Source organism: Miscanthus floridulus, chromosome 9 (genome assembly GCF_019320115.1).
Source record: "Miscanthus floridulus cultivar M001 chromosome 9, ASM1932011v1, whole genome shotgun sequence".
Classification (NCBI taxonomy): domain Eukaryota; kingdom Viridiplantae; phylum Streptophyta; class Magnoliopsida; order Poales; family Poaceae; genus Miscanthus; species Miscanthus floridulus.
In genome coordinates this window covers 66,785,456-66,813,019 of record NC_089588.1, presented here as the reverse complement: position 1 = coordinate 66,813,019, position 27,564 = coordinate 66,785,456, and the positions used below count along the sequence as shown (strand labels likewise).

Here is a 27,564-nt window from a genome sequence, read left to right as displayed (position 1 = left end):
GGTGGGTAGAGTAGGGTGGTGGTGGCAGGTCCTTCCCTTTTGAGGGCAGCGCCCCTCGGGTCGGTCGCCAGTACAGTAGCAGCGATGGCGACGGTGTTGGCGGCGATCCTGGTGGTGATGGCAGAGGCCGCGTCGAAGGTATCCCTTGTGGCCCTTCCTCCATCGGCTGTAGTAGAAGAGGAGAGGGAGACCAGGCTCCCTGCCTCACTAGGTGGGGGGGCACATGGCTCACCCTCCCGGTCGGAGCTGGAGGTGCTAAGGGGAGATGCGTCTGAGACAGAGTCAGAAGGCTTGCTGGTGACCCGTGAAACAAAGGTGGTGGAGATCCCCTTCGACAATGAATCAAGTGATGAGGTGGAGCTGCCGGCGCCGTCGCAGGAGCTGGCGGTGGTCTGGTCGGAGGCTGGGCCCTCTAGTAGGCTAGAGGAGACTGACCTGGTGTGGCCCTACCCCAAGGACCCAATGAAGGTTCGATTCATCCTTCAGGATACGCAGGAGTGTCAACTCTGGGACATCCTTGGGGGGAGAGGATTCGCCATGGAGTTCAATCTTGCCAAACCGTCGATGAAGCTTGAGGAGGCCCAAGAGAGGGTTGAGTTTGTCTAGCAGGCGGTCAAGGTTGACCTATGCCGCGCCATGGCGGTGAGTTTCCCGTGCTCGTCCTTGACCCCTTGAGGAGGCCACGTTGAAGCATTGTCGCAGCGGCGATGTTCTGGCTAGCCTCAATGAACTATGGGGGATCGTTCCCCCCATCCATGATGTTGCGCTGGACCTAGCAGGCGTGACCCCGGGCGCCGCTCGTTGGGTTACGTGCACGAGGCACAGCATGGTGCGCCGAGCGCGCTGGCACAGGTGGTGGCTAGTTATGCCGCCGTTGTCATAGCCCCTTGCCGTTCTCTCATGTAAGCGCGAGGGTCCCCGCACGAGGTTCTGGAGGGGTGTGAGTCAGCGAGGACTCCGCTACCACTGGAGGCTATCCTAGAGCATCCGCCATAGCGCACTCCCAGGATGGACGGTGGTTAGGTGCCACGTCGCCGATGCTGGAGCCATCACTCTCAACATCGTCATCCATGAGGTTGAGGAAATAGGTGGAAGCATATCTCGCCATCCCCACGAATTTGGACGTGAGAGGGGCAGCGCCAGTAGCCTTTAGAGCCCCTGGGCGTACGTGTCCATGGGGGATGCAAGGCCATAAAGGAACCGATCACAACAGGGACAGTGGGGTCCCTCCGGATAATAGGCGAAAGATAGTAAATAGCAAGTAAATAACAATATGTACATTACTCACAATGGGGTTTGAGCAGAGCATTTGCTTGGAATGAAGCGTAGGTGCCTCGTCGTTGAAGTCATCGTGTGTCCTAGAGCTAATGGAGGATGTCCCTCCGATGGGCACCGGAACAATTGCCTCCTCGCGGAGGTGTAGTACGTCGAGCCGGTCGGTGATGAAGTCTAGGCTTCCAAAGAGGAAGGCCTAGGATGGCTCGAAGATGGGTGGAACCCACATCCCAACAGGTGGGAGTGCGGGAAACTCTAGTGAGCCAAAGCGAGTCATATCACTTGAGCCCGCCATGGCAAATATGGCAGAAAAGTGGGCCATCTAATGACCAAAAGTGTGAACGTACAGCATCTTCCCCACGGACGGCGCCAACTATCAGTGCAGAAAATGACCAACACGTAAATATTTGTAGTTTTGCTGTACATTGTGATCAGATGTGGCCTAGCACTCAATGACATAGGGTTTATACTGGTTCTGGCAACATGCCCTACGTCCAGTTTGAGTCGATCGGTGACTTTATTCCTGAGCCCAGGTGCTCGAAGTTTGCTGTGGGGTTACAAACAGAAGGGAGAAAGATGGGGGGTACAAGAGGTCCGGTCGGACTCTAGTCTGAAGGGCCAAGAGTGACGGGAGCTCCGCTATGTGCTAAGTGTTTGAGCGTGTGCTCGAGGTTTGAACTTGGTGGTTCTGTTGTGGTGTACTAGTGAACTGATGGATCTGTCTATTGGGAGAGAGCGCATCCCCTTTTATAGATGAAGGGGATGGCCTTACAAGTGAGAGGGATAGAGTACATATGCTACTAAGTCTTATTGCCCACACCGACTGGTACAAGATGATGGTAGGCGCCCACAATACTATTTAAAGTCAGATGCACATGGGAGGTTGCGTTGTCTTCTTCTGATATGACAAACGTCGGTGCCTGCCATACTATTGATGCCCAGAGGCATGTAGGGGGTTTTACCATGTTCACCTGGTATGGTAAATGCTGACGCCCACAACACTATTGATGCCTAGATGCATGTGGGGGAGCCTTACCGTGTTTGTCTGGTATGGGAGTTGATGGCGCCCATAACACTGTAGGGAAAATATCGGTGCCTACAACACTGCTTGGGTTCTATCATGCTAGGAAGGTCGCAGGGTACTGTCCGATAGGTGTACAAGGCATGGTCCTTGGTATTACAGTTGTCTTGAGTGCCCTTGTCTTACTTTCTCCATCCGTTTCCTGGTCCTTACCAAGCAGGCGTCCTCGGTCGGTTGGTCCCAAACGGCTCTGATTGCGTCGGTCGGAGAGGAGCTGTAAGCAGGGGTTTGGCGCATTCTTGGTCAGAGAAGCAGGTTGGAGTCAGAAGTGGTGTTTGGCTAGGCCTTCCGGTCAGAGAGACAGGCTGGAGTCAGAAGCGAGTGCTGTTCCTTTTTAGCGAGGCCTTCTGGTCAGAGATTGGATCGCCCTTCTGGCCTTTTGATTAGGTATTTGGGCCAGCCTTGGAATTTCCACGTCGTCTGCTGAGCTAAGCCTTTGTTGGGAAGCCGGTCCATGAGGGACCCTGGGTTTATGAACCCAACAGCATGATTATGCAATTCCTCCACAATCTCTTAGCATCACCCAATAATTACTTGTTGTTGTAATTTGTAGATGACTCGCACTCGCACTAGGGCTGGTACCAGTCAGGGTGGTGATGATGATGACCTACCACCACCACCACCACCCTCAACAAATGAGTTCTTCATGCAATTTCTAGGAAACCAACGAGCCATGGAGGAAACACTGCACCATATCGTGCAGAACATAGCCCGTGCCCGCCAGCAGAATCAGGGTTTGGAGCCAAATGAATATAGCACATTCAAGGACTTCTTAGACACCAAGCCTCCTATCTTCAAAGAGGCAGAGGAGCCACTTTAGGCCGATGAATGGCTAAACACCATTGAACAGAAATTTCATCTGTTAAGGGTTACCAAGCTGATGAAGGCCGCTTCCCATAAATTATAGGGACCTGCAGGTATTTGGTGGACTCACTATCTGTCTGCCCTACCTGTTGGCACCAATGTTACCTAGGAGCAGTTCAAGACAGCCTTTAGGGAACACCATGTGCCCCCAGGGCTGATGAGGATGAAAGCAGCTGAGTTTATGAGGCTAACACAGTGGACAAAAACTCTCAATGAGTACCTGCATGCCTTTAAGAACTTGTCAAGGTATGCGCCAGAGTTTGTGAACACCGAGGAGAAAAAGATAGAGAGCTTCAAGTGTGGGCTTGGCACCAAATTCATGAATACCATGGCCAATTCTAGGTGTGCAACCTATAATGAATTTGTTAGTCATGCTCTCACCCAAGAAAATCAAAATAGCTTGCACGCTGCAGCAAAGAGCCGCAAGCGACCCGCTAAAACAGGTGCATCAGGCTCGTCTTAGTCAAAAGCTCCTATGACAATGAGACCCCAATTTCTTCCCTCTGCACCTAAGTTTAGGCCTCTCTAGAAGAAGATGCAACCCAACTAGCAGCACAAAGTATATCGCAAGGCTTTCACCATTGCCCTACCCAAAAGAAATGCAGGCCAAGGTAGCTTAGCAGGGCCGAGAAACAACCAGCCATGCTATAACTGCAATTAAATAGGTCACTAGACCAAAGAGTGTCCCTATCCTAAGAAAGGCAGTAATCAAAGTTAGGGTAATCAAAGGCAGGCCAATGCTAAGGCACGCCCGGGGTATGTGCATTATACTGCGGTGGAGGAAATTCCTGTGGGAAAGGTTGTTATAGCCGGTATGTTTCTCGTGAACCAACATCCTGCAATTGTTTTGTTTGATTCTGGAGCTTCACATTCATTCATGAGTCAGACATTTGCATCTAAGCATGATTAGAAGATAGTTGAGGTAGACAAGGGTAGCTATAGTATAAGTTCAACTAGGGCTACTATCTCTACAAACCAAATAGTTAGAGATGTGCTTATCTCCATACAAGAGAGGAAGTACACTATGGATCTCATAGTATTGCTAGGATTAGCCATAGATGTGATATTAGGCATGAGTTGGATGAGTGGTCATAGAGTTCTTATTAACAATTCAACTAGAACCATCATGTTGAGGGAACCAAAGGGGAGTAGTGCTTTTCTAGTGCCACTTCATAGGAGTTTTGATCTTCAAAACTTGTCTTGTGTTATCCAGACCACGACTCTCTTAGATATTCCAATGGTATGTGAGTTTCCTGATGTATTCCTGAATGAGTTGCCTGGTTTGCCGCCAGATAGAGATGTGGAATTTAGAATTGAGTTAGTGCCAGGTACAACACCTATCTCAAGAAGGATGCCACCAAATGAGCTAGCCAAACTTAAAATACAGTTACAAGAGCATTTGGACAAGGGTCTCATTTGACCTAGTTCATCTCCATGGGGTTGTCCAGCCTAGTTTGTGAAGAAAAATGACAAGTCATTATGGATGTGTGTGGATTATAGGCCACTCAATGCCGTAACCATTAAGAACAAGTACCCTTTGCCTCGTATTGATATTTTGTTTGATCAACTAGCAAGAACAAAGGTATTCTCTAAGATTGACTTGAGATTAGGCTATCACCAGATTAAGACTAGGCCAGAAGATGTACCTAAGACAACTTTCTCAATTAGGTACGACTTGTATGAGTATTTGGTCATGTCTTTTGGACTGACAAATGCTCCTGCATACTTCATGTATTTGATGAATTCAGTATTCATGCCTCAGCTTGACAAGTTCATGGTCGTGTTTGTCGATGATATCCTGATTTACTCAGAAAATGAGGTAGATCATGAAGAGCATCTAAGATTTGTCTTATCCAGACTGTGAGAGCATAAATTATACGCAAAATTTAGCAATTGTGAATTCTGGTTAAGGGAAGTACCTTTCCTAGGTCATATACTCTCTAAAAATGGAATCTCTATAGACCCATCTAAAGTGCAAGAGGTCATGGATTGGAAGGCCCTGATCTTGGTTCATGAAGTTCAAAGTTTTCTAGGGCTAGCAGTCTATTATCGTCGTTTCATTCCTGATTTTTACAAGATAGCTAAGCCCATGACCAAATTACTTCAGAAGGATGAAAAGTTTAATTAGACTCCGGGGTGTGAGGCTGCTTTTCACACTCTGTGGACCTTGCTAACTACTGCTCTTGTTCTAGCACAACCCGACATTGAAAAGCCTTTTGATGTGTTCTGTGATGCGTTGAGTACATGTTTAGGGTGTGTGCTTATGAAAGAAGGTCGAGTTATTGCCTATGCTTCTCGATAACTGAGAAAGCATGAAGTCAACTATCCTACACATGATTTAGAACTTGTCGTAGTTGTTCATGCATTGAAGATATAGATACATTATTTGTTGGGAAAGGTATGTCACATATAGACTGATCATAAAAGTCTCAAATATATCTTCACTCAACCTGAACTAAACATGAGACAATGGAGGTGGTTAGAGTTAATCAAGGACTACAACTTAGAAGTGCATTATCATCCTGGCAAGGCGAATGTGGTTGTAGACGCCTTAAGCCATAAGTCTCATTGTAATTTCTTGGAAGCATTGTTGGAAGATGGATTTAATCTCTTACATCCTACTGTGTTACACAATATCACTGTTAGTTGCTCACTTGAGAGCAAGATCATTGAACTTCAAAAGACCGATGTAGGTGTGTTTCACATTAAGAGAAAGATGAGGGAATAGGAAACCAAGCATTTTAGGTTGGATGAAAAGGGTGTGTTATGGTTTAAGGACCAACTTGTAGTACCGAAGGATCATGAGCTTAGAAACCAAATCTTAGAGGAAGCTCACTCTTCAAAATTGTCTATCCATCCTGGTAGTAGCAAAATGTATTAAGACTTGAAAACATGTTTTTGGTGGACAAAGATGAAGGAGGAAATCGTAGCCTATGTTGCTAGATGTGATACTTGCAGTAGGGTCAAAGCGGATCATCTGAAACCTACCAGATTGCTCCAACCTTTATCTGTTCTAGGATGGAAGTCAGAGGAGATCAGCATGGATTTTATTGTTGGACTCCCACCCACTCAAAAGGGCTTTGACTTGATATGGGTAATTGTAGACCCATTGACCAAATCCACGCACTTCATTCCCTTAAGAAACAACTATTGACCGCATCAGTATGTAGAAATATACATAGCTCAGAGAGTACGCTTGCATGGGGTACCAAGAACCATCATGTCAAATAGAGGATCTCAGTTTACTGCTCATTTCTAGGAGCACTTGCACAAAGAGTTAGGCACCAACTTAGTTTGAAGTTCTCCCTATCACCCTCAAACCTCTGGACAAACTGAGCGAGTGAATCACATCTTAGAAGACATGTTGAGAGCATGTGTGATCTCTTCTAAGGGTTCAAGGAAAAAATGGCTACCTTTAGCCGAGTTTTCCTACAACAACAGTTATCAAGAGAGCATCAAGATTGCTCTTTTGGAAGCCTTGTATGGTTGAAAATGTAGAACTCCTTTGAACTGGTTGAACCCAGGGAGAGGAGGTACTATGGTATTGATTTTGTCAAAGAAGTTGAAGAGCAAGTCCATATTATCTAATGACACATTGAAGCCTCTCAGTCTAGGTAAAAGAGCTATGCTGACAAAAGAAGAAGACCTATTGAGTTTGAGGTAGGAGACTACGTATACCTGAAGGTATCACCTATGAAGGGAGTACAACGGTTTGGTGTGAAAAGAAAACTTACACCTAGGTATGTAGGCCCACACAAAATCATTGAGCGTAGTGGAAGAGTGGCCTACAAGCTCTAGTTCCCTCCAGAAATGTGAGCCATTTTCAATGTCTTCCATGTTTCTCAGCTGAGAAGGTATCTTTGCGTACCTGCTGAAGCTATTGAACCCACCAATATTAAACTCCAATCGAATTTGACTTATGAGGAGAAACCGATACAAGTTTAGGAAGAAATGGAAAGAGTCACTCAGAGCAAGGTCATCAAGTTCTACAAAGTGGTGTGGAATAACCATAGTGAACAAGATGCCACATAGAAACGAGAGGATTACCTACGTGAGGTTTATCCCGACTTTTATGAAAAATGGTAGGTCTTATAAATCTTGGGACGAGATTTCTATAAGTGGGGAGGGGTTGTAACACCCTAGTGTTAAGCATTGCATTTCATGAGCATAAGCATCATCCAAGCATTCAAGAGCTTGAGCATATGAAATTTCATCTTATTCTTACATATTATTACATGTGATGTTGATTATATACATGTATATGCTTGTGATCATGTGTGACCAATGCAAGAGATTGTTGTGAGGTCACAAAAACACCTTAGACACATCTAGGATACAAAATGGAACCATGCTTGTATTCATGACATGGGCCAAATTTGCTTCTAAGTCATGGTTTACTCAAAACTTCATTTTTCATGATACTACTTTGACTAGAGTTGAACTATAGCATAGAGTGTTTGTATGATAGTGCACCATTAATAAAAGTTGTAGTTCTTGACATGGGTAACAAACTTTATTTAAGGGTCATGAGCTAATTCAGCGCCTAACATGGTCAAATAGAGCTCACTAGTTTCAATTTGATGTTGTTTTGGAACCCTACAAATTTTTCTGTCTAGGACGGTTTATAGTTTCAAAGTACCTATGTTTGGTAATTTTTAGTTTGAAAACCAGTTCGACTTAGACAATACTTCCTTAAGCAAACTTGTAGTACTCATGTATCTCTACAAAATAGTGAAATTGGTTTACCAAAACGCTGCACGGATTAGGAGTTATGGTGGAGAGAAAATTGAGTTTCAAGCAGTTTTATCTGAACTCAAACCGGCCTTACCGCACATGTCGTGGCACCTACCACGCCACAAAGGCGAGCACTCGATCACCCTCGCTCTCACGTGCTCACTCACTCTCTCACTCTCCTTCTCTCTTTCACACACGCTAGAGCCAAGCCACGCCGCCGTCGCCATCGCTGTGCCCCACCGCCATGCTCGCGCGCCACCACCGTCGCACCTGTGACCAATCCATCTTGCCCATAGCTTCGCAACCATCTCCTCTACCTCCACAACCTGCCATTGTAGCTGTTCGAGCCCAGGTGAGGCCACATTGCGCTGCTGAGCTTCGAGCTCACTCGTGGCCAGCCACCACCATTGCTCCTCCAACCTCCCTCCACCTTGATCCATCATAACTATAGGGTCTAGATGCTAAGGCTGTAGCCTATTTAACTGCTACCGCAACGTCGACATGGGAACATGTGACCGCACCATGTGCGCCCGCCAAGGCCATGAACTCAAGCTCGCCGCGGCTGGCCCTGACTACACCCCGTCATTCCCCTATAACGCGCATTTCAGCGCCGCTGTGAACTCTAGTAGCTTGTCCCATGATGGAATACCATCAACGATTGCCATCTCATTAGAACGGTGACCTCACCGTCGCCGTGCTCGCGTTGTCGTGCCACCATGCACGTGGCCGAAGCTCACCGCCGCTTCGCCATAGCTCAGACCTAGCCCTAGAGCTCCACTAAGACCTCCTGACGCCGTAGCCCTACTCGCCTAGCCGTGTCATCGCCGGAGATGGTGAATCCGTCACCGAGCCACCATGACCACCGGCAAGGTAGCTCCAGTGATACGCCAAGCTAATCGAGGGTACCATTAGATGTGCGAGAGGGTGGGGAACATGACGGTGGTGACCTCACCGCCGGTGACCTCGCCGTCGATGAGCTATGCCCGGTTAACCACCATGCCCTGTTCTGTGTGCCTATCAAGTGGGCCCTGTTGACCTACGGGGCCTAGCAGTCAGTCGCAGCGGTTGTGTGAGCCAGGTGCACGTAGCGATTTCAGTTTTCAATGTTTTTCTTTATTCTTTTTTAGAAATTGATTCAAACTTCAAAAATTCATATCTAGAGGTAGGAGTGTCCAAATTAAGTGAACCAAATTTTTTTGGATTCATCTTGATGAGTACTATCTGGTAAAAATATGAAACTTGATATATGATATAGTTTTATGCCCTATTTTATTAATTTGTTTGTTTCCATTTATCTTAGAAAATGCATAACTTGAGTTTGGTATATTCTAAAAATGTGATTCCAATTTTGTTAGTCATGTTTTGACATGTTGTAGCTATGAAAAATATGAAACCTATAGTTAACATGCTTGGGATATGCTTTCTTATTTGGACTTAATTAAATGCTAGTTCTTGTGAAATTAACTATGGTAGATGTATGTGACCTATGGACATGAAATAATTTCTATAGTGTTCTGATATTATAAGGAATGTAAGAAAAATAGTAAATCTGTTGCTTGATGCTTTTCACTATGCTAAGTAATTTAAGTGACTATAGAGCATGTAACTTGTCATTTTTGTAGAGGTTGTTGTACTTGTCGAAATGGCATGCAATTTTAACTGTGGTCTCTTGAGAACATGTATAAGCCACTGTAAATCTTCTAGAATTTTCTGAGCACTGAAAGTAGCAGTTCCAATTTTCATCCAATTATATAAATTAATAAAGGCCTATATACAATTGATTTAGGTCCAACCATTATACTTTTCTACATGTTGGTGAGTGTATGTTTCTTGTACTAGAGAATAGATATGCACCTACTCAGTAAAAGAAAGTTAATCTTGTTAACACCCTAATGCCTTGCTGTTAAAGATATTTATGATTATGCATTTCTTCATATCATATCATCCATGTCATTACATATGCATCCATGATATCTTATTTTGTGCTCATGCATATAGGATCGCCCGAAAGAATCACCCTCTTGGAGTTCAAAGCAGATGAGGAGGAAAATCAGGAGGCACCATAGCAGGTAGCTCCTAAAAGTGAGGAGCAGGCTCCAAAAGAACTACTAGAGTGCCCTGATCATAGGCCAACATCTTTCCTAAAAGGCAAGCCCCAGAGCATTCTAAGCCTCCTATGTTTTACAAATATCAACTTAAGTCCTTTTATGTTTGATGCATTAGGTTATAGGAGTTGATTGGAAACTCTTGATGCATATAATTTCCTTGTCCAAACATATACCTTGAACCATGTGTAGGTCCAAGATCGAGTATGTGCTTAGCCATGCTTAACTCGGTAGAAGTCAGGTGATTTCCTATCACCCGTGAGAGATAGGTGAACACTGAACCACAGTTGGCTATATTTGCTATCATGTAAACGAACAATGGGATGTTGTAATTCGAGGCCGGATGGAGTGTTGTAGGTTGACTCATGTGATTCCATCTGCACCGATTAAGGACCGCATCGTTGTTTGTCCTTGGTCATTTTGAACGCATGCCTCTCACTTAGCTGGCCAGATAACTCATTCCGACCACGAAGCCGAGTAGCTCAACTCAGGCCGGGTCTTGTTTTGTTAGAGTGTGCACTCTAGATGGTAGTAAGGATGTGTAAGGAGCCAGACATGAGCCCAAGGGTAGGCCGGGCCTGAACGCCCCATCAGCTGGTTGTCCCTAATTGTGCAACGCTAATCGAACCCATGAAATATGTACCTAAGTTGTACCAAAGGTGACCTAAGGCTACCATGGCTGGTAGACCTAGGTTTGTGTTAGGAATACTGCCCAGCTGGTTGCAATCGATTCGAATCGCCGTCTCTCCCGGATAGTGAGAAACTTGACTGAGCTTCCTTCTATCATAGTACTAATGACAAGTAGAATGGTTCTGAGAATGATATAATAATTGGCTATGGTTACTATTGTTCTATCACTAATGAAATACCACATGTTTGGCATAGGTTAGTTGCTAATCTAGAGATGAATAGCTATAATTAACTTGGTTATCGAATTATAAAATGTATGGCTCAACTAGTGGCTTTTATGCAAAATGTTGTCAAGCTAGCTCCACTTATAAAGCCTTGCATGATCCTTGGTGTCATTTTATTTTTGGTTTATGATAGGTAAGTCTAGCTGAGTATCTTCTTGTACTTAGGGTTTATTTCTGACTTGATGCAAATAACACAATATATCATGGATATTGTAAGAATTGCTTCTCTCCCACCATAGACGAGGAGTAAGCCATGGGCAAGGCGCTTCTACTTATCTAATCTATGATGCTTTTGTGGGATGTGAGCACAGACTGGCAAGTATTTGAACAATGGTGTGAGATGTTGGTCTAAAAACTACTTTGTTTCCGCTACTACTTATTTGAACTTGGGTTGTAATAATTCTTTTTGTACTCCGATGTATGATGAACTACTTGTTTACTTATGTAACACGTGGCTTGTATGTTGAATCATGTACAATCTTGGTAGTGTGTTGGATAATTCGAGATCCTTCGTGATACTCGACAGACTACCGGGTTTATATGGGCTCAAGTATGCCAGTACGATCGCTTCGGTGGTTGCCATTGTACTTGTGCTCTTATAAATTGGTCGGTTCTGCCACACCTTTCTCTTACTCTAAGGCTTATATGGAGTTCGTAGGTAGGGAATAAAAAGTGAGGCTTACTTGAATTGAATTTGTTGCTAAGTCAAATGCTTGGATCACAAGGAGCAACAAGTCATACAAAATGATCAAGATGTGCAAGTGTGTGGTATTTGGTGGAAGTGGTACTCCTTTTGAGAACTTCCCTGCCTCTAGCTTCCTTTTTGAGAGGGCATGGCCACCTTATTCTTTCTCTCTTCTCTTTTTCTTCTCTCTTTTTTGAACTATAGAGCTTTTGCTCTTTTCTCTCTCTCTCTTTTTGGTAGCCCATGCCTCTCTTTATAATGATAGATAGCTAGAGGGGGTTTCAACATATGTCTCTTATGGAGCAAGGGTGCATAAGTATGGAATGGTGGTTGTATACTTCTAGTGTAGAAGTAGCATATCTATCAATATGGAGTGTATGTGATCTTGATCAAAAGGTATGACAAGTTTCTCTACTCAGATCAATAAGGATTGACAAAGCTCAAAACAAACAAGCAGCTTTTTGTGTAGGCTTATCATACCAGAAAGCATATTTTGGCTCTGGTAGGAATTTTTTCACCATTGATGAACTTCTAGCAAGGGTTTTTATCTTTTTGTAAGAACAAACTCTAGGTTGTCTCAACTTATTCCTCAGACAAGTTAAAAAGAATTACTCTAATCTTTGCCACACATATCTTGCAAAAGCCTATACTTGGTTCTAGCATTCGCAACCCACAAAAGCAGTCAACATAAGATGAAGTCTAATTTTGCATGCTCCAAACTTGACAAGTAAAGGGTTGTATAGCAAGCTTTTGCAAAGTATCATAGAGCAATTATTCATCACTTCCAAAAGGTATTTTAACATCAATTTTCATAGCAAGAGTGTTTAAGGCAGCTTTAATGATTCTCCTCTACAATGGTTATAATAGCATACTTGTATTCATATTCTATTATCATTGTTATGCTACTATTATTATTGTATATATCATGCATTTTTTTCAATACAAAGAATTAATCCAGATAAAAGAGACGGTGTTAATAACTTCATACCTGAGCGGGAGAGGTTCTCCCCCAAACTTGCCTTTTGTAGAGGCTAGAGTCTTCTTCTTGGGCTGCTCTTCTTGAATCTTTCCTTATTTATTAATGTAAATACCTCATAAGTACCTCATATTTTTTTATATTATTATGAATGCTAGTACCTCATAAGTACCTTTATTGAAAATGTAAACATGCAATGCAACTAATAACCTAACATGTATTGCAAAGTTGAAAAGGGAAATATGCAAATGCAACCTATGCTAAATGCAATGCAATAAAACCATGCATTCTAGTACCGGCTCACTATTGTTCTTCCTTGTGCGGGGGTTCTTCTTCCTTGTATGGGAATTCTTCCTCCTTGTTTTCTTTAGAGATGTTCACAGGATCAGGCGACGATGATGTAGATGATGCTTCCTTCTTCTTGTGTGACAGAACCACCCAGTTTATACAAGATCAAGTATGGATGTCCCCGCTAACACGTTGACACGCGCATACTTTCACTTATATAAACCCGGTAGTCCGCCGAGTGTCCCGAAAGACCTCGGTAAATCAACATCACAACCAAGATCGCGTGATTAAGCAAATACATATCACATACACAGAGTTGCAGCGGAAATAATATTACAAATGACTTCCCAATTAATAGTACAGGTAGTCCGCCGAATGTCCCGAAAGACCTCGGTAAATCAACATCACAACCAAGATCGCGTGATTAAGCAAATACATATCACATACACAGAGTTGCAGCGGAAATAATATTACAAATGAGTTCCCAATTAATAGTACAGGTTTGGGGTTTCAAAATCGATTAGTGAAAACAACATAGCTTTCAAATGATTACATTAATATAAGTTTCAAATACATTGCTAACATAAGTGACATCCTCAGATAAAAGCATATAGATGAGAGATAACATAGAGTCACCGAGCCCACCGGCGGTTAGCCACCATCTTTAGCAGGTCAAAACCTCACCTGCAACATGGTGGGATAAACCCTGAGTACTCGAATGTACTCAGCAAGACTTACCCGTCATAACTAGAAATAAAATTGACTCCAAGGATCATGCAAGGCTGTATAAGTGGATGTAGCTTGACAACATTTTGAATAAAAAGCAATTAACTAAAGTATACAATTATAATTCTGTTATCAAGTTAATTATGACTATCCATCTCTAAATTAGCAACTATCCTATGCCAAACATGTGGTATATCATTTTAATAGCATACAATAGTAACCATAGCAGGTATTGTAATTCCATATTCATTCGAACCATCATGTTCCACAATACAGTTACTACGATGCTGGAGCTAGCCAAGTTTCTCACTATCCGGGAGAGACGGCGATTCGAATCGATTTCAACCAGCTAGGAATTTATTCCTAACACAAACCCACGTAGACCAGATTATTAGTCACCTTAGGTCACCTTTGGTACAACTCAGGTCCACATTTCGTGGGTTCGTACCGCGCTGCACAATTGGGGACACCAAATGCCAGGACGTTTAGGCCTAGCCTGCCCTTGGGCTCAGTCTAGCTCCCTACAAGGAGCGCACAACAGAACGAGGCCCGACCTGAGTTGAGCTACTCGGCTTCGCGGTCGGAACGAGTTATCCGGCCAGCTAAGTGATAGGCATGCGTTCAATCTTGTCAGAAGTTCTAACAACAGTACGGTCCTTGATCGGCACAGACGGAATCACATGAGTCAACCTACACATAGACTCCGCCCGGCCTTGATTTATATTACCCCATGGTTCTTTTCTACGATAGCAAATATAGCCAACCATGCTTCGGTATCCACCTATATCTCGCAGGTGACAGGAAATCACCTGACTTCTACCGGTCTAAGCATGGCTAAGCATATATTCGATCCTAGACCTACACAGGGTGAAAGGTGTATATATCTGGACAAGGAATTTATATGCATCAAGTGGTTCCAATCAACTCTTATAACCTAATGCAGCAATCATAAGAACTTGAGTAATATTTTGTAAAATACTGGGAGACTTAGAATGCTCCAGGGCTTGCCTGGAATCCAACACTAGGTCAGTGCTTGTTAGATGACGCTCGCTTGGTGAGCATCTCCTGTTCAGGCATGCACTCCAGGGATCCTTCCATCTTCGGGAAAAGTCTACCATACATCGTCTTCGGGTTCGGTTCCAACCTCACATCCTTCACGTGGTTCATCTAGCGTACCTAGATGAGATGCAAGATGCAAGTGCATGAATATGAAGAATGGTAATATAAGATGCATCATATAATAGCATTCGAGACAAACACAAGACTATGCAAGACATAGACACCAATAACTATTTAACTACATGTCACACAACCTATTATAGAGGAATAGTAAGCATATTAGGTATGGCACACAATTGAACTTAAGTTCAGATATTGCACACATGCATCGATCAAGAACTAACCAACATGTTTAGTTAACAAGAGCAAGCTAAAGCAATCACTTAGCACATGTGTAGAAAGCTGGATAGCGGCACAACAGTAACTTGTTTTATTCATAACTGGAGATCCAGACATCCAAATAAGGTGATCCTAGACTTTCTAGAAAGCTTATTAAATTGTCTAAAACATGTTTATTATCATCACAAGGTGATTCCTCAAATAACAAGGTAAATCAAGCACAATTGGGCACCTCTGTCCAGACTTGGACAGATTCTGCCATGCAACTTCACAAGCTTATAACTAGAGTTGTACTAATCCAAAAGATATGCAATAAGACAATATGGAAATCTTATGAAATTTTCTACAATTCATATTTAATAATCTCAGCATGATTCCCAAGTTAAAAAGGTCAAACAGTCACATTTATCAAATCTGGTCCAGAAATTCCAGAGAACTACAATTTCTGAAGGCCAATTTAGAACAGTCATAACTCACAAAATATTTGGCCAAATGCCATGAAAATTTAACACAAGATGTTTAAGTGAGTTATCTACAACTTTCCTATTATCATCTTAAGATGATTCTACAGATAACAAGTCCAATTCATCCAATAATTGCATCTCTGTCTAAAACATGGACAGAAACTGACATGTCACTTCAAACAACTACAAATGGAGTTATACATGTCCAATAAATGTGGTTCTAGACTTTTTATAAATCTTAGAAAATTCTAAACAACTTTGTTGTAAACACCTAAAGCTAATTCTACTATTAAGAAGGCCCCACAGTAAGAACAAAGAAACCCTCTCTGGGTTTGGGCAGAAACAGCCACAGAGATTTAAGCAAGTATAACTCAAGATCAACTTAACAAAAAATCATGATATTTAACTTTTTCGAAAGATTAAGAAAAGTACTACAACTCATGTATTTTCATCAAGTCATGATTCATAACTTAACTGAGCCAATTAATTCAAACATGCAGAACTGTTCAGAGTAGGAGCAAAGCAATACAGGGCATTTGTTATTTTTATAACTCTTAAAATATAAATCCTAAACTACTTAAATTTTAACCAAACAACAACAATCACCTGATGAGCACTCCATAAAAATTTCACATTTATTTGAGAAAAATAACTACAGTTATGAAAAAGACAAGACACAACTAGTAGTACAAACCTAACTGCATAAATTGATTTTTACAGCAAAAACTTTAAACTAAATCATGCCGTATTATAGATCTAGTGCATAGATAATTTCATAAGGATTCCAAAATGTCCTCATTTACTATTTTACGATTTTTCTACTAGTTACTACGAATTTTCAAAGTGGATCATTCAAATCTGCCTAAATCAAAGAAAAAGAGATCTAAACCTTGCATTGGGGACCCTGAAGTTTCCATAAATTAAAAGCAAACAAACTGATCCTTTCCGGCACTATTCATCTGAGTCACTATTTATTCACTTAACCCCCTGGAGAAGCTTCTATTTTTCACACATGGTCCACCTTCTTCTTCCTCTCGACAGTAGCGCAGGGGAGCGGCCGGCTCGTGGCTCCGGCCGGCTGAGGCGGCGCCGGCGACGTGCTGCTGTAGGCTCTAGCAGAGGAGGATCCAGGTGCGCCTCCAGGTGGCCGTGACATGGATGGAGGCGGCCTGTGGCCTGTTGGCCGCGCGAGCAGGCAGAGCGCCGGTGGCTGCTTCGGCGGTGATGGCGCCACGGCGGTCGAGGTGACCGGAAAAGGGGTGTAGGAGGGGCGGCGCATGACGGAGAAGATGGTGGCGCACACGGTAGGACGCGTGGGAGCCCGAAATGGTGGGGATGCGACAGCGGCTAGCTCAGCCATGGCGGACGTGGCCGCGCGTGGCGTCACAGCACGAGAGAGCGAGAAAGGGCGAGTGAGGGAGGCGTGGTGACGCTCGGGCGCTCGGGCGTCCGCATTTGGAGGCGCAGGGAGCAGGGCGGCGCATGGCGCGGAGGTGGAATGCGCGACAGCAATGGGGCGCGTGCTCTGCTGCATGGCTGCCACGATGTCCCTTTCATCGAACAGGTGGTGAGCGTCACTGTGCCCGCCTTGGAGTCCGTTTTTGGGCCAGCTCTGCTCCGAACTGGGCTATGGGCCTTGAAGCAAAATTCTTCTTCTTCTGATGCTCTACAAACTTGATTAAGGGGTCATAGCCATTAGGGTAGCCTATTAGTTGTTAATGACACTCCAAGATAGCATTGTCGATGCATTAACGACGATTAACAACTTCCAAAAATTGATAGTCAAAATGAAGTCAACTGAGTGCCATCTTTATACATGCTCTTTGCCATCAGCTACACTCCAACTTTTATCTTTGGACAAAATTGAGTTGCTTAACAAAATTTGGAGAACGTGGAATGCCAATGGCGATGACAATGGATTCCAGACTTAGAAAAATTTCTAAGTACTGAAAACACCTGCCAATTCAATGTTCGAGCCTCGATTTGACTTAGTTCCAAGTTGATCTGGCTCTAGGTCAAAAAACAAAGTTTGTTCTACTCCACTCAAACTTCAACTATTATTAAAGGCCAAACTTCATATCTGGTACATGAACAAAGTCTTCATCTTGGTCAAAACAACATCTTGTTAACCCTAGAATTAGGGTTTTCGACCAATTGAGATCTTTTCTTGATATTAGCTCAACACGAACCCTTCATAACTTTTGTTCATGAATGTAAGTAGAGTTGTTTGAGCAAGGTTGCAATGTTTGTTTGATGACCTATCATTCCATTCACTTAATAAAGCAATCCAAGAAAGATTATAACTTATCATTTCATGTGACTTCTTGATTCCAAATTCCATGAAACTTTTCCAATCATCCTTGTGGGTGGAAATTGATGTGAGGCACATGAAAGAGGCACCTTCAACATTACTTAGGTATGTATCCGAAAAGGGCCAATATGCAAGCAATGTGTGTTGCCCAAGTTTAAGTTGGAGCTCACTCTTGTAGATTTGATCTTGACACCTTCATCACCACTTAACATGTCATGTTTGAGCTTAAACCCATTGCTTAACTGGTGACAAACACCTCGGGTGTTACATCTTGCGCCATGTCCCTCTTGGCTTTGTCTTATTCTTGCCAGGCTCTTCCTTCTCCTCAATTGGCTTTGGCTTTCTGGTTCTTCCCTTTTTGGATTGCTTCTTTCTTTCCTGTTTCTCATAAAAGACAGGTTTTCTAGAGGCAAAATCAAATGTTTCTTTCCTTCCATCTAAGTGGAATTGAATTCATCCAGATGCCACATATATCCAAGCATTAGCAGTATTGAGGAAAGGATGGCCAAGGATGAGAGGTGCATCCCTATCATTTAGCATGTCTAATATCACAAAATCAGCTGGGGCATAAGCTCCTCTAATTCTGACTAGAAGGTCGGTGGCTATTCTTTCCACATGGTGTACTGACTGATCGGCTAGTTGCAAATAGACCGAAGTTGGAGCTAATTTAGTGTAGAACAAGTTTTCATAAGTTTCCTTAGACATTACGTTTACACTAGATCCAAGATCACAAATTGCATTTTCAAAAGTATGAGGACCAATAGAGCAAGTAATAATAGGACTTCCAGGATTACCTTTCTTAATAGGAATACCCCAACCATCTAAACCAAAATCATACCTTGATGTGATGAGGTTGGCGATCTCCATGAATTCTTTAGGCTTGCCAGGAATTCTTCCTTTCTCAAAAGATGGGATAGCAATTGCTAATTGTGCTAATTGGGTTTCTCCCATCTTATTGAAGCTAAGTTGATTCTTTATAGCGGAAGAAAAATCATCCAATTTAGCATTTATGTTTTCCAACATCTTGTCATTAGCATGGAGTTTCTTATTTATACTATCAGTCATTCTACCTTGACTATAAACATGATCTTTGAGAAAAGGATAACTATTACCTTGATTACTCGGACATTGCAAATAATTATTGTAATTATTACCTCCTTGGTTGTTGGAGCACTGATTCCATCCTTGATTTTTATGACAAAAACCATTGTCATTATTGACAAAGTTGAGGTCTTCATGGGTCTCGGGGTAGAAATTGCATGAATGTCCAGTCTCTCCACAAACTTCACATCATGTGGGTGTCCATGGCTTGTATAGTTTCCTGGGCACTCATTTTCTCGCAATTTTGTAATCTCTTTGCGAGCAGATCTACCTTGGTTGCATGCATGTTAGCTTCTTTAAGAGAATGTATACCTCGTTTGTGGGGCTGTAGTCATTCATCACTCCATCCTTGGTTGGAAACCATCTTCTCGATCAATGCCTTGGTAGAAGTTCTAAATGGCTCCTATCCAATGGAACTAAGCCATGGTAGAAGTTCTAGATCAAAAGCCAGTCTTCCATACCATGGTGTGGGCATGCAGCGACATACTCTTGCATTAATTCCCAGGCTTTGGGAATTGACTCATCAGCTTGCTGTTGAAAGCTAGAGATTTTGTTGTGAAGAGCATTGGTCTTAACCATCGAGAAGAACATAACTAGGAAAGCATTGGAACACTTGTCCTAGGTATCTACAGCATTGTGGTTCAAGTAGAACCATTGTTTCACTTTTTCCAGCAAAGAGAAGGGGAAAAGACGAAGATGTATGGCATCTTTGGTCACTCCCTTAATGGTAAAAGTACTACAGATCTCCAAGAAATGTTGGAGATGTGCATTAGCATCTTCGTGGGCTTCACCACAGAAAGGGCTAGCTTGCACCATCATGATCAATGCAGGTTTAAGCTCAAAATGAGTGTCCACATTGATGACGTCAGGGCCAGTGGCTACATTAGCAGCTGAAGGGGTAGAAAACTCACGGATGGTCCTATTGGACATGACCATGCAAGGAAGAAAAGAAGGTAACTAAAAAGAAAATGAAAAGGAAAAGATGGTTGCTAAGATGGAGAACTAGCTAGGTGAACCTAATGACATATTAGTAAGAAGCATCAGTTGCCTTCCTCAGCAACGGCACCAGAAATACTTGTTGACACTTCTTAACATCGCTACTAGATTTATGTCCCTAGCAATGGCGCCAGAAATGTTTGACGATGGTTCGTATGTGTGCATATAGGAAAGGGGATTCCGTTGTGTGGTGACCTCCTAGAGTTGTGGGCGGAACTACCGCCCAGGGAGGACACGCAAGAGATGCCCTACTTGTTGGATGCGATCAAGGACCTAAAGGACCAGGCCCTAATGGGGACGAGGGTGATCCGTACCTTCATCAGCTGTTGGATCCTCCCATTGAAGATGAGGCACCACCCCTAGTGGGAGTTCTAGGGCCCAAAGGATGCTACAATGGAGCTGAGGGTCATCATCTGTGAGGATGACCTAGACCAACTAGTGATGGACATTATGGGAGTGTACACGCTAGATCGTGGCAGAGTCTTCAATGCCGGCCATCCTCCACTGATAGACGGACCTCTCATCGGCGTAGTCTAACACCTGCTAGTTCCTCCTTATGAGGTGATTTTTTTGTGTACCATTGTTCATGTTGTTTCTCTTTATTAAATTAACTAGAGTATGCAAGCAAGGCTCACGCTAGTATTTGTGTTCATGCTGCTTAATTTAACTAGTATTTGGAAATTGCCTACTATTGACACTTCTTAATGTTGCTACTAGATTTATGTCCCTAGCAACGGTGCCAGAAATGTTTGGTGATGGTTCGTATGTGTGTATACAGGAAGGGGGATTCTGCAAGCGCATAGAACTATCATATAGCACTTCGCTTGGTGAGTACCAAGTGTCAAATTTATATTTTCCCAAAGGAAGGCGGGAGGATGTGTTTGGGCACTGTGGTTAGGTGACTAAGTAGGCATGTCTAGCAACATGGGGGTGATGAGGGTAATATGGATGACGGACAAAAAAGATAAAAAGGGTTGATCACATAGACAGAGGTAACTAGAAGTGTAGTGTAGCTGAGTGTAAGAAGTAGAGTATGTAATCTTAAAGCAACGAAAGTAACTTAATGATTGTGAGAACGTCCTTTGTATTAGGGGCGTACTTGTGTTGGATTTAACCAAACACAAAGCACAACGAGCCCTATGTTTTAATAACTAGACCCAACATGGTGGAATATAGAGTAATGATAGGGCTGTCACCACCTACCACTACCACAATCTATCCGGGGATCTAGCTGTACCTACAAGCAAGATATAGCCTAAGCACCACGCTTAATCTATAATTTGTTGTTTCGATCCGAGCTCCAGTGAAATGAGATTGAAACACCCTAACCACATGGTAGGACAAGTACTAACGATGAATGAACTAAACACTAAGATAATAATGATGCAGATGCCAAAGGACAAGCACCTAGGCTCACTAATGATATACAAGAGCAAGACAGGACTTGAACTAAACAAAGTCATATTAATGAATAAAGTACTTAACAAAGTAAAGTACTAAACAAAGTTAATGCTAATAGAAAGATTACAAGAGGAGCTATAATAGACTAGAAGATTCTTCTGGATTTCGAGGCGAGCTCTGCTCTACTCTTATCACTACTAGCTAGCTACTACTTCTAAGCTACTACTCTTGAGAAGCTTTTGAGAGCTTGGAACACTTGGAATGCTTGAGAGCTGCTGAGTGATAACCTCCACCGAGCACCACAACCCCTTTTATAGTGTGTAGAGGGCATGGGGGTACTTGTAGGCAAAGATGAGGTGGTGGGGCATCGGTCGATGTTGGCCACGTTCGGCCGACCGTCCATTACACTGCCTCATCATCCAACGGCAATGGGTGGCCTCTAGATGATGGTTGCATGGTAGGTAAGTTGGTTTCCTAGTTGGTGAGGTGGTTTGGAGGTCGGTTTGGGCCTTTCGAGTTAATGATAGTGGACCTGACGATCCGTGGGAGCTCAACGTCCACCTTCGGATCAAACCGACATAGGATCAAGCGTGGAGAGGCTTCCTAGAGATGACACCTTGGCAATCACGCGCATTAGAGATGTGGTAGGCCAGGTGGGGCGTCGGGTGATGTCACATGGCATCGGCCGACATGGCCAGTGGGCCCATGGCCCCCTACAATGTCCCATTGCCTCCTATGCTTCATATTTGTGCATTTTTGTGATTTTTCCTACATACAAATAATTTTTCCAAGTACAAGTTGAACTAGGTGAATTATAAACATAATATAGCACATGTGATGTTGTTTTACCTTGATTTGGGTGGAATGTTGATGGTCAAATTAGGTGTTTAGTGACCATCAACAAGCTCCCCCAAGCTACCCGTTTGCTCGTCCTGAGAAAAGATGCAGGTTTAGCATGTTGGATCTGAAATTGCTTAAATGTAACGCCCTGCAAAAACTCATATACAAACCAATACTCTCTCTTGAGTTGAGCATGTTAGTGTTAGAAATTCACCATTAGACTTAGCCATATGGGGCTTATAGCTTTCACCTTGACATAGACAGTTGCAAGATTAGCATAGCATAGATAGAAACTTTCTTCCCTGCTTTGGTTTAGCTAAGACTTCCTAGAGGTTTTCATGATTTTTGAAAGAAAAACTTGCCTAGTTCCTCAAATGGTACACCCAATCTTTCAATGGTGTTTAAATCCTCCCCAAGGCCAGAAGATCTTAACCTTTTGTAACACCCTAGTGTTAAGCATTGCATTTGGCACTTGCATTTCATGAGCACAAGCATCATCCAAGCATTCATGAGCATGAGCATATGAAAATTTGTCTTATTCTTACATATTATAACATGTGATGTTGATTATATACATATATATGCTTGTGATCATGTGTGACCAATGCAAGAGGTGGTTGTGAGGTCACAAAAACACCATAGACACATCTAGGATGGAAAATGGAACAATGTTTGTATTCATGACATGGGCCAAATTTGCTTCTAAGTCATGGTTTACTCAAAACTTCATTTTTCATGATACTACTTTGACTAGAGTTGAACTATAGCATAGAGTGTTTGCGTGAGGCGGTGGGGCATCAGCCGACGTTGGCCATGGTTGGCCGACCGTTCATTACACCGCTTCACCATCCAGCAGTGATGGATGGCCTCTTGATGGTGGTGGCATGGTAGGTAAGTTGGTTTCCTAGCTAGTGAGGCAGTTTGGAGGTCGGTTTGGGCCTCTTGAGTCAATGACAGTGGACCCGGCAATCCATGGGAGCTCAACGTCCACCTTCGGATCAAACCGACGTAGGATCAAGCATGGAGTGGCTTCCTAGAGAGGACACCTTAGCAATCATGCAGATCAGTGATGTGGTAGGCTAGGTGGGGCATCGGGTGATGCCACATGGCATCGGCTGATGTGGCCTATGGGCGCACGCCCCCCTACCATGTCCCATTGCCTCCTTTGCTTCATATTTTTCCATTTTTGTGATTTTTCATGCATACAAATAATTTTTCCAAGTACAAGTGGAACTAGGTGAATTATAAGCATAATATAGCACATGCGATATTATTTTACCTTGATTTGGGTGGAATGTTGATGGCCAAATTAGGTGTTTAGTGACCATCAACACCTACTTTCTCAACAAGTGGACGTGGGCATGATGGCGTCCCGAGGATCATTAGCACTAGAGCTAGGTTCTTCATTCGCAATCACGCTCAAAAAGTGGCCTCAGGAACTGTAACACCCGGGGTGTTAGTCACAAGTTAAGCAGTGGTTTTGGACTTAAGTAAACTATGTCAAGCAATGCTTATGATCTCTAGTTCATAATCTAGAAGTAATGATGAAGGTATTGAGGTCAAACCTATGAAAATGAGCCCCAACTTGGACTCAGACAATACACTTTGCTTACATGTGGACCCTAGTTAAGATTAGGCATGAGTAATGTTAAACATTCTTATTTTATGAACATTACATCAACATGCATCCATCTTGACCAGTGGAAAAGTTTCATGAAGTTTGGAATCAAGAAGTCACATGAAATGATATGTTATAACCTTGATTGAATTGCTTTATTAAGTAAATGGGAATATGAGATGTCAACCAAACCTTTCTACCCTACCCAAATGACTCTAATTGAACTCTACAACAAAAGTCATGAAGGGTTCGTGTTGAGCAAATGTCAAGAGAATGCCTCAATTGGTCGAAAACCCTAATTCCAGGGTTTAATGAGGTGCTGCTTTGACTAAGACGAAGAAATGGTTTCTATACTAGATATGAAGTTTGACCTTTAATAAAAGTTGAAGTTTGAGTGGAGTACAACAAACTTTATTTTTGAACCAAGACCTAGTTCAACTTCTAAGTGGCTCAAATAGTGGTCTCAAGTTTGAATCAACTGTTGTTTTTAGCCCCGAAAAATATTCTGAGATTAGTGGCAAGAATAGTTGGCATCTCGCATTCTTGGACTTTTGTTAAGCAACTCAAGTTGAGCCAAATAGAAAATTTGGAGTTTACATCTTGGAGAAGGACATACAAAAAAGTTGGAATCAATTTGACCATATTTTGACAAAGTAATTCGTGCTCAAGTAGAGCAAGGCTTAATCCTCGATTAGTCGCAGACACTATCAATTCAGGCTTAATTAGATGCCAATGGAGAGCTCTAATGGCTAGGCACCCCTAATGAGTTTTGTAGATCATTAGGTGGCCTGCAACTTTGCATTTGGGCCCAAGGTCCAAATCGGTCCGTAGCTAGCCCAAAAATAGTGCCCACCTTACCCACGTCGCTGCTCGCCACGTACTCAGTAAAATGCCCCAATGGGCGACGCGTGTCCAGGATGTGGCGTCCATTCCTGAGCATGCCCGCACCTCCTTGCCACATGCCCTTGCTCTCTCCTCTTGTGATGGGGAATTTGAGACTCCTGAGCACCCCCTACCTCGCTCACTCGCTCCCCCTCCCTCGCCCTCTGTGCCGCACGTGCGCGCGCCAGAGCACGCTCGCCATGGCCACTGGTGACCTAGCTCCATGGCCACTGTCGAGCCAAGCTCCTGCCGCCAGTGCTACTGCCCCTCACCCTCCCTATGCCCTAGCTCCATGCTCATTATCGTCCACTACCACTATCGTGTCGCCTCACCACTGCCACAGCTAGCAGCGCGCGGACACCGCCATGGCCGGCTACCGAGCTTTCGGTCACAGTTGTTCCTCTGTGCATCCTCCACCCTGGTCGCTAACCTAGTGCCATCGTTGTCGTATGCCGCCGCACCTTCTCTAGCCCCAACCACGTCACCATTGAAGTCATTCTCCAAGCTATGGCTACCACGACCCACATCCACCATGAGCGCGCGTGGCTAGGAGGCCACGGGTTGCAGCTGGCCAAGCCATGGGTCACGGCTGGCCATGCCTAGAGCCTAGCCAGCCCTCCTTCGGCCGCCTCGCCCGCTGATGCTCACCACCATCGAAGCCGCTACTGCTGCAGACCACCGCCTCCATGGCCAGGACACCACGGACCGCCTCTGGCCGATCTGAGGCCACCCATGGGTGCACGCCGGTCCCCTGGTGCTCCACCGCCACTCCACCGCCGCCGACGAGCCTCCTCCGGCCGGCACCAGCAATCCTCCTCCACCTCCTCTATTTTGACCGTGTGAAGGACCTCGCGCATGAATTCGACGAAAGGGAAGGACCTCACTGTGAACCATAGACTCATATGAATAGTGCCTATAGGGACCTATTAGCTAGAATTGGCATTTGAAGAAACTTTGGGGTCCTCGAGCAAATCTGTGTTTCTTTTATGGCTCAAACTTTGGAAATCATAATAAATTGTAGAAAAATCATAAAATAGCAAATGAAGACTTTTTGGAATACTTGTGAGTAGATATACACAGTAGAGTCATAATATGATATGTGTTAGTAGAAAGTTTCTGATGTTTTTATTTATTCTCATAAAGTGCTTTTAGAAATCCTTTTAAGTTGTCGGATGCATATCTTGAGTTATAGAAGTCCAAAAATGGTAATTACAGTTGTGTTAATCTTGTGATGACATGCTCTAGCTAATAAAAATATTGAACATGCTAGTTGTGTACTATTTTTATATTGTTTTGATTTAATCTTGTCAAATAGGCAATTTTGGCTTGTTTTGCTTGTTATTCTCATATCTAAAGTTGTGGTGCTCCAATTGCTGTGAAATTTTTATCCTAGGCTACTGATGCTATGTGTGTGCTGTAGTAAAAATTTCATGTTCATTAGATGCAGTATGGTTGAGTTATTGATTTAACTTGATTAATGCTTGATAAATGGTTTAGTAAAAATGGAAAAATGTGGTTCCACTACCTTTGTATGATGTTGTGCTACCATCATAACATATAATATGGCTATGTGTTTAGAGAAAATAATGATCTTTAGATTTATCTTGCTTTTACATGTTTTCTTGCAATAGCAATTTGTCTTTTTTATAGTAATTAAATTATAAAACCTGAGCATGTGAAATTCGTGCAGTAGCCATGTTTTGATAACATCTACCACTCATAAAAATCTCAGATCCAAACTAGTTGTTCTCATATATCACTAAAATTATATATATGTTTATTAGGAAAAAGGATTAATAGAAGCATAATTGTAGATAAAGCTTGTAATTGTATTTAGTGATGCTTTGAGTGATTGGTGTTCAATGAAGTGTTGCTAACTATGTTAGTGGTGGTTGAAGTTCTTGAATGTCTCATGTGTGCATGCTCTTTGTTAGAAAACAAGTGAAACATCAAATTGTTACATTCTGAAATGATTGCATGTGTATTTTCTGTTGTGATGATAACTTCATGAAACGAATGATGTTTTCTATAAATGGGGTGAATACCAAAGTTGTCGATAATTTCCTTATCTTGCTTGTACTAAAATTACATGATTTTAGGCCTGATGGTTTAGGAGTTATAGATTTTAGAAGTTTGCTATCAGGTTTTGCATGTCCTCTAGATAGATCTGAATGATTGTATTGTTTGTCTCAATTAAACATGGAATCATGTATTGGTGATAATAGGAGAGTTGTAGTACTTTTCTTAAGCTTTCCAAAATGTTAGAGAACACCCTTTTTGGTGCTCTAGAACTCTAGTTATAGCTGTTCAAAGTGGACTGGCAGATTTCTGTCCAAATCTAGACAGAGATGCCTTCTTGGTGTTGTTTGACCATGTTTGCTATAGAATCATCTTAAAATGATAATTAGAAAGTTATAGATAACTTAATAATATTTCCATAAAGTTAAGAATCATGTTAGTGGAATGTCTAGAACTCCAGTTATGCATTTCTGAAGTTAATATCAGTTTTCTATCCTTAGTTGTATAAGCTCTGCGTCATGATGTATTTTGACCTTGTTATTTATTGAATCAACTTTTGGTGTTAATAGCAAAGTTTTAGATAATTTCATTAGTTTACCAGAAAGTCTAGGATCCCCCTTGTTCGATGCTTATAACTCCAGTCATGATTGATAAATGCTTGCAATAGCTGAACTTAAGTTCACGGGCATGTCATGCTCGATATGCTTGCCATATCTACCTGTTGTGCTAGAATAGTGTTTAGTTAAATAACTCTAGGTGCCTATGTCTTACATAATCCTATGCTTGTCTTGAACACTCTTATGTGATGCATCTCTTATTACCATTCTTCATATTCATGCACTTGCATCTTCCATCTCATCTAGGTGCGCTAGATGAACCATGTGAA

At 42.9% G+C, this 27,564-nt stretch overlaps 1 protein-coding gene across 1 annotated transcript; it reads right to left on the bottom strand.

Moving 5' to 3' along the window:
- Positions 1 to 16,516: 16,516 nt before the first annotated feature.
- LOC136480045 (classical arabinogalactan protein 9-like) lies at positions 16,517 to 17,044 on the bottom strand. Its single transcript, XM_066477716.1, has one exon. The coding sequence runs from the start codon at positions 17,042 to 17,044 to the stop codon at positions 16,517 to 16,519; it is 528 nt and encodes a 175-aa protein (XP_066333813.1).
- Between the last annotated feature and the right edge of the window lie 10,520 nt (positions 17,045 to 27,564).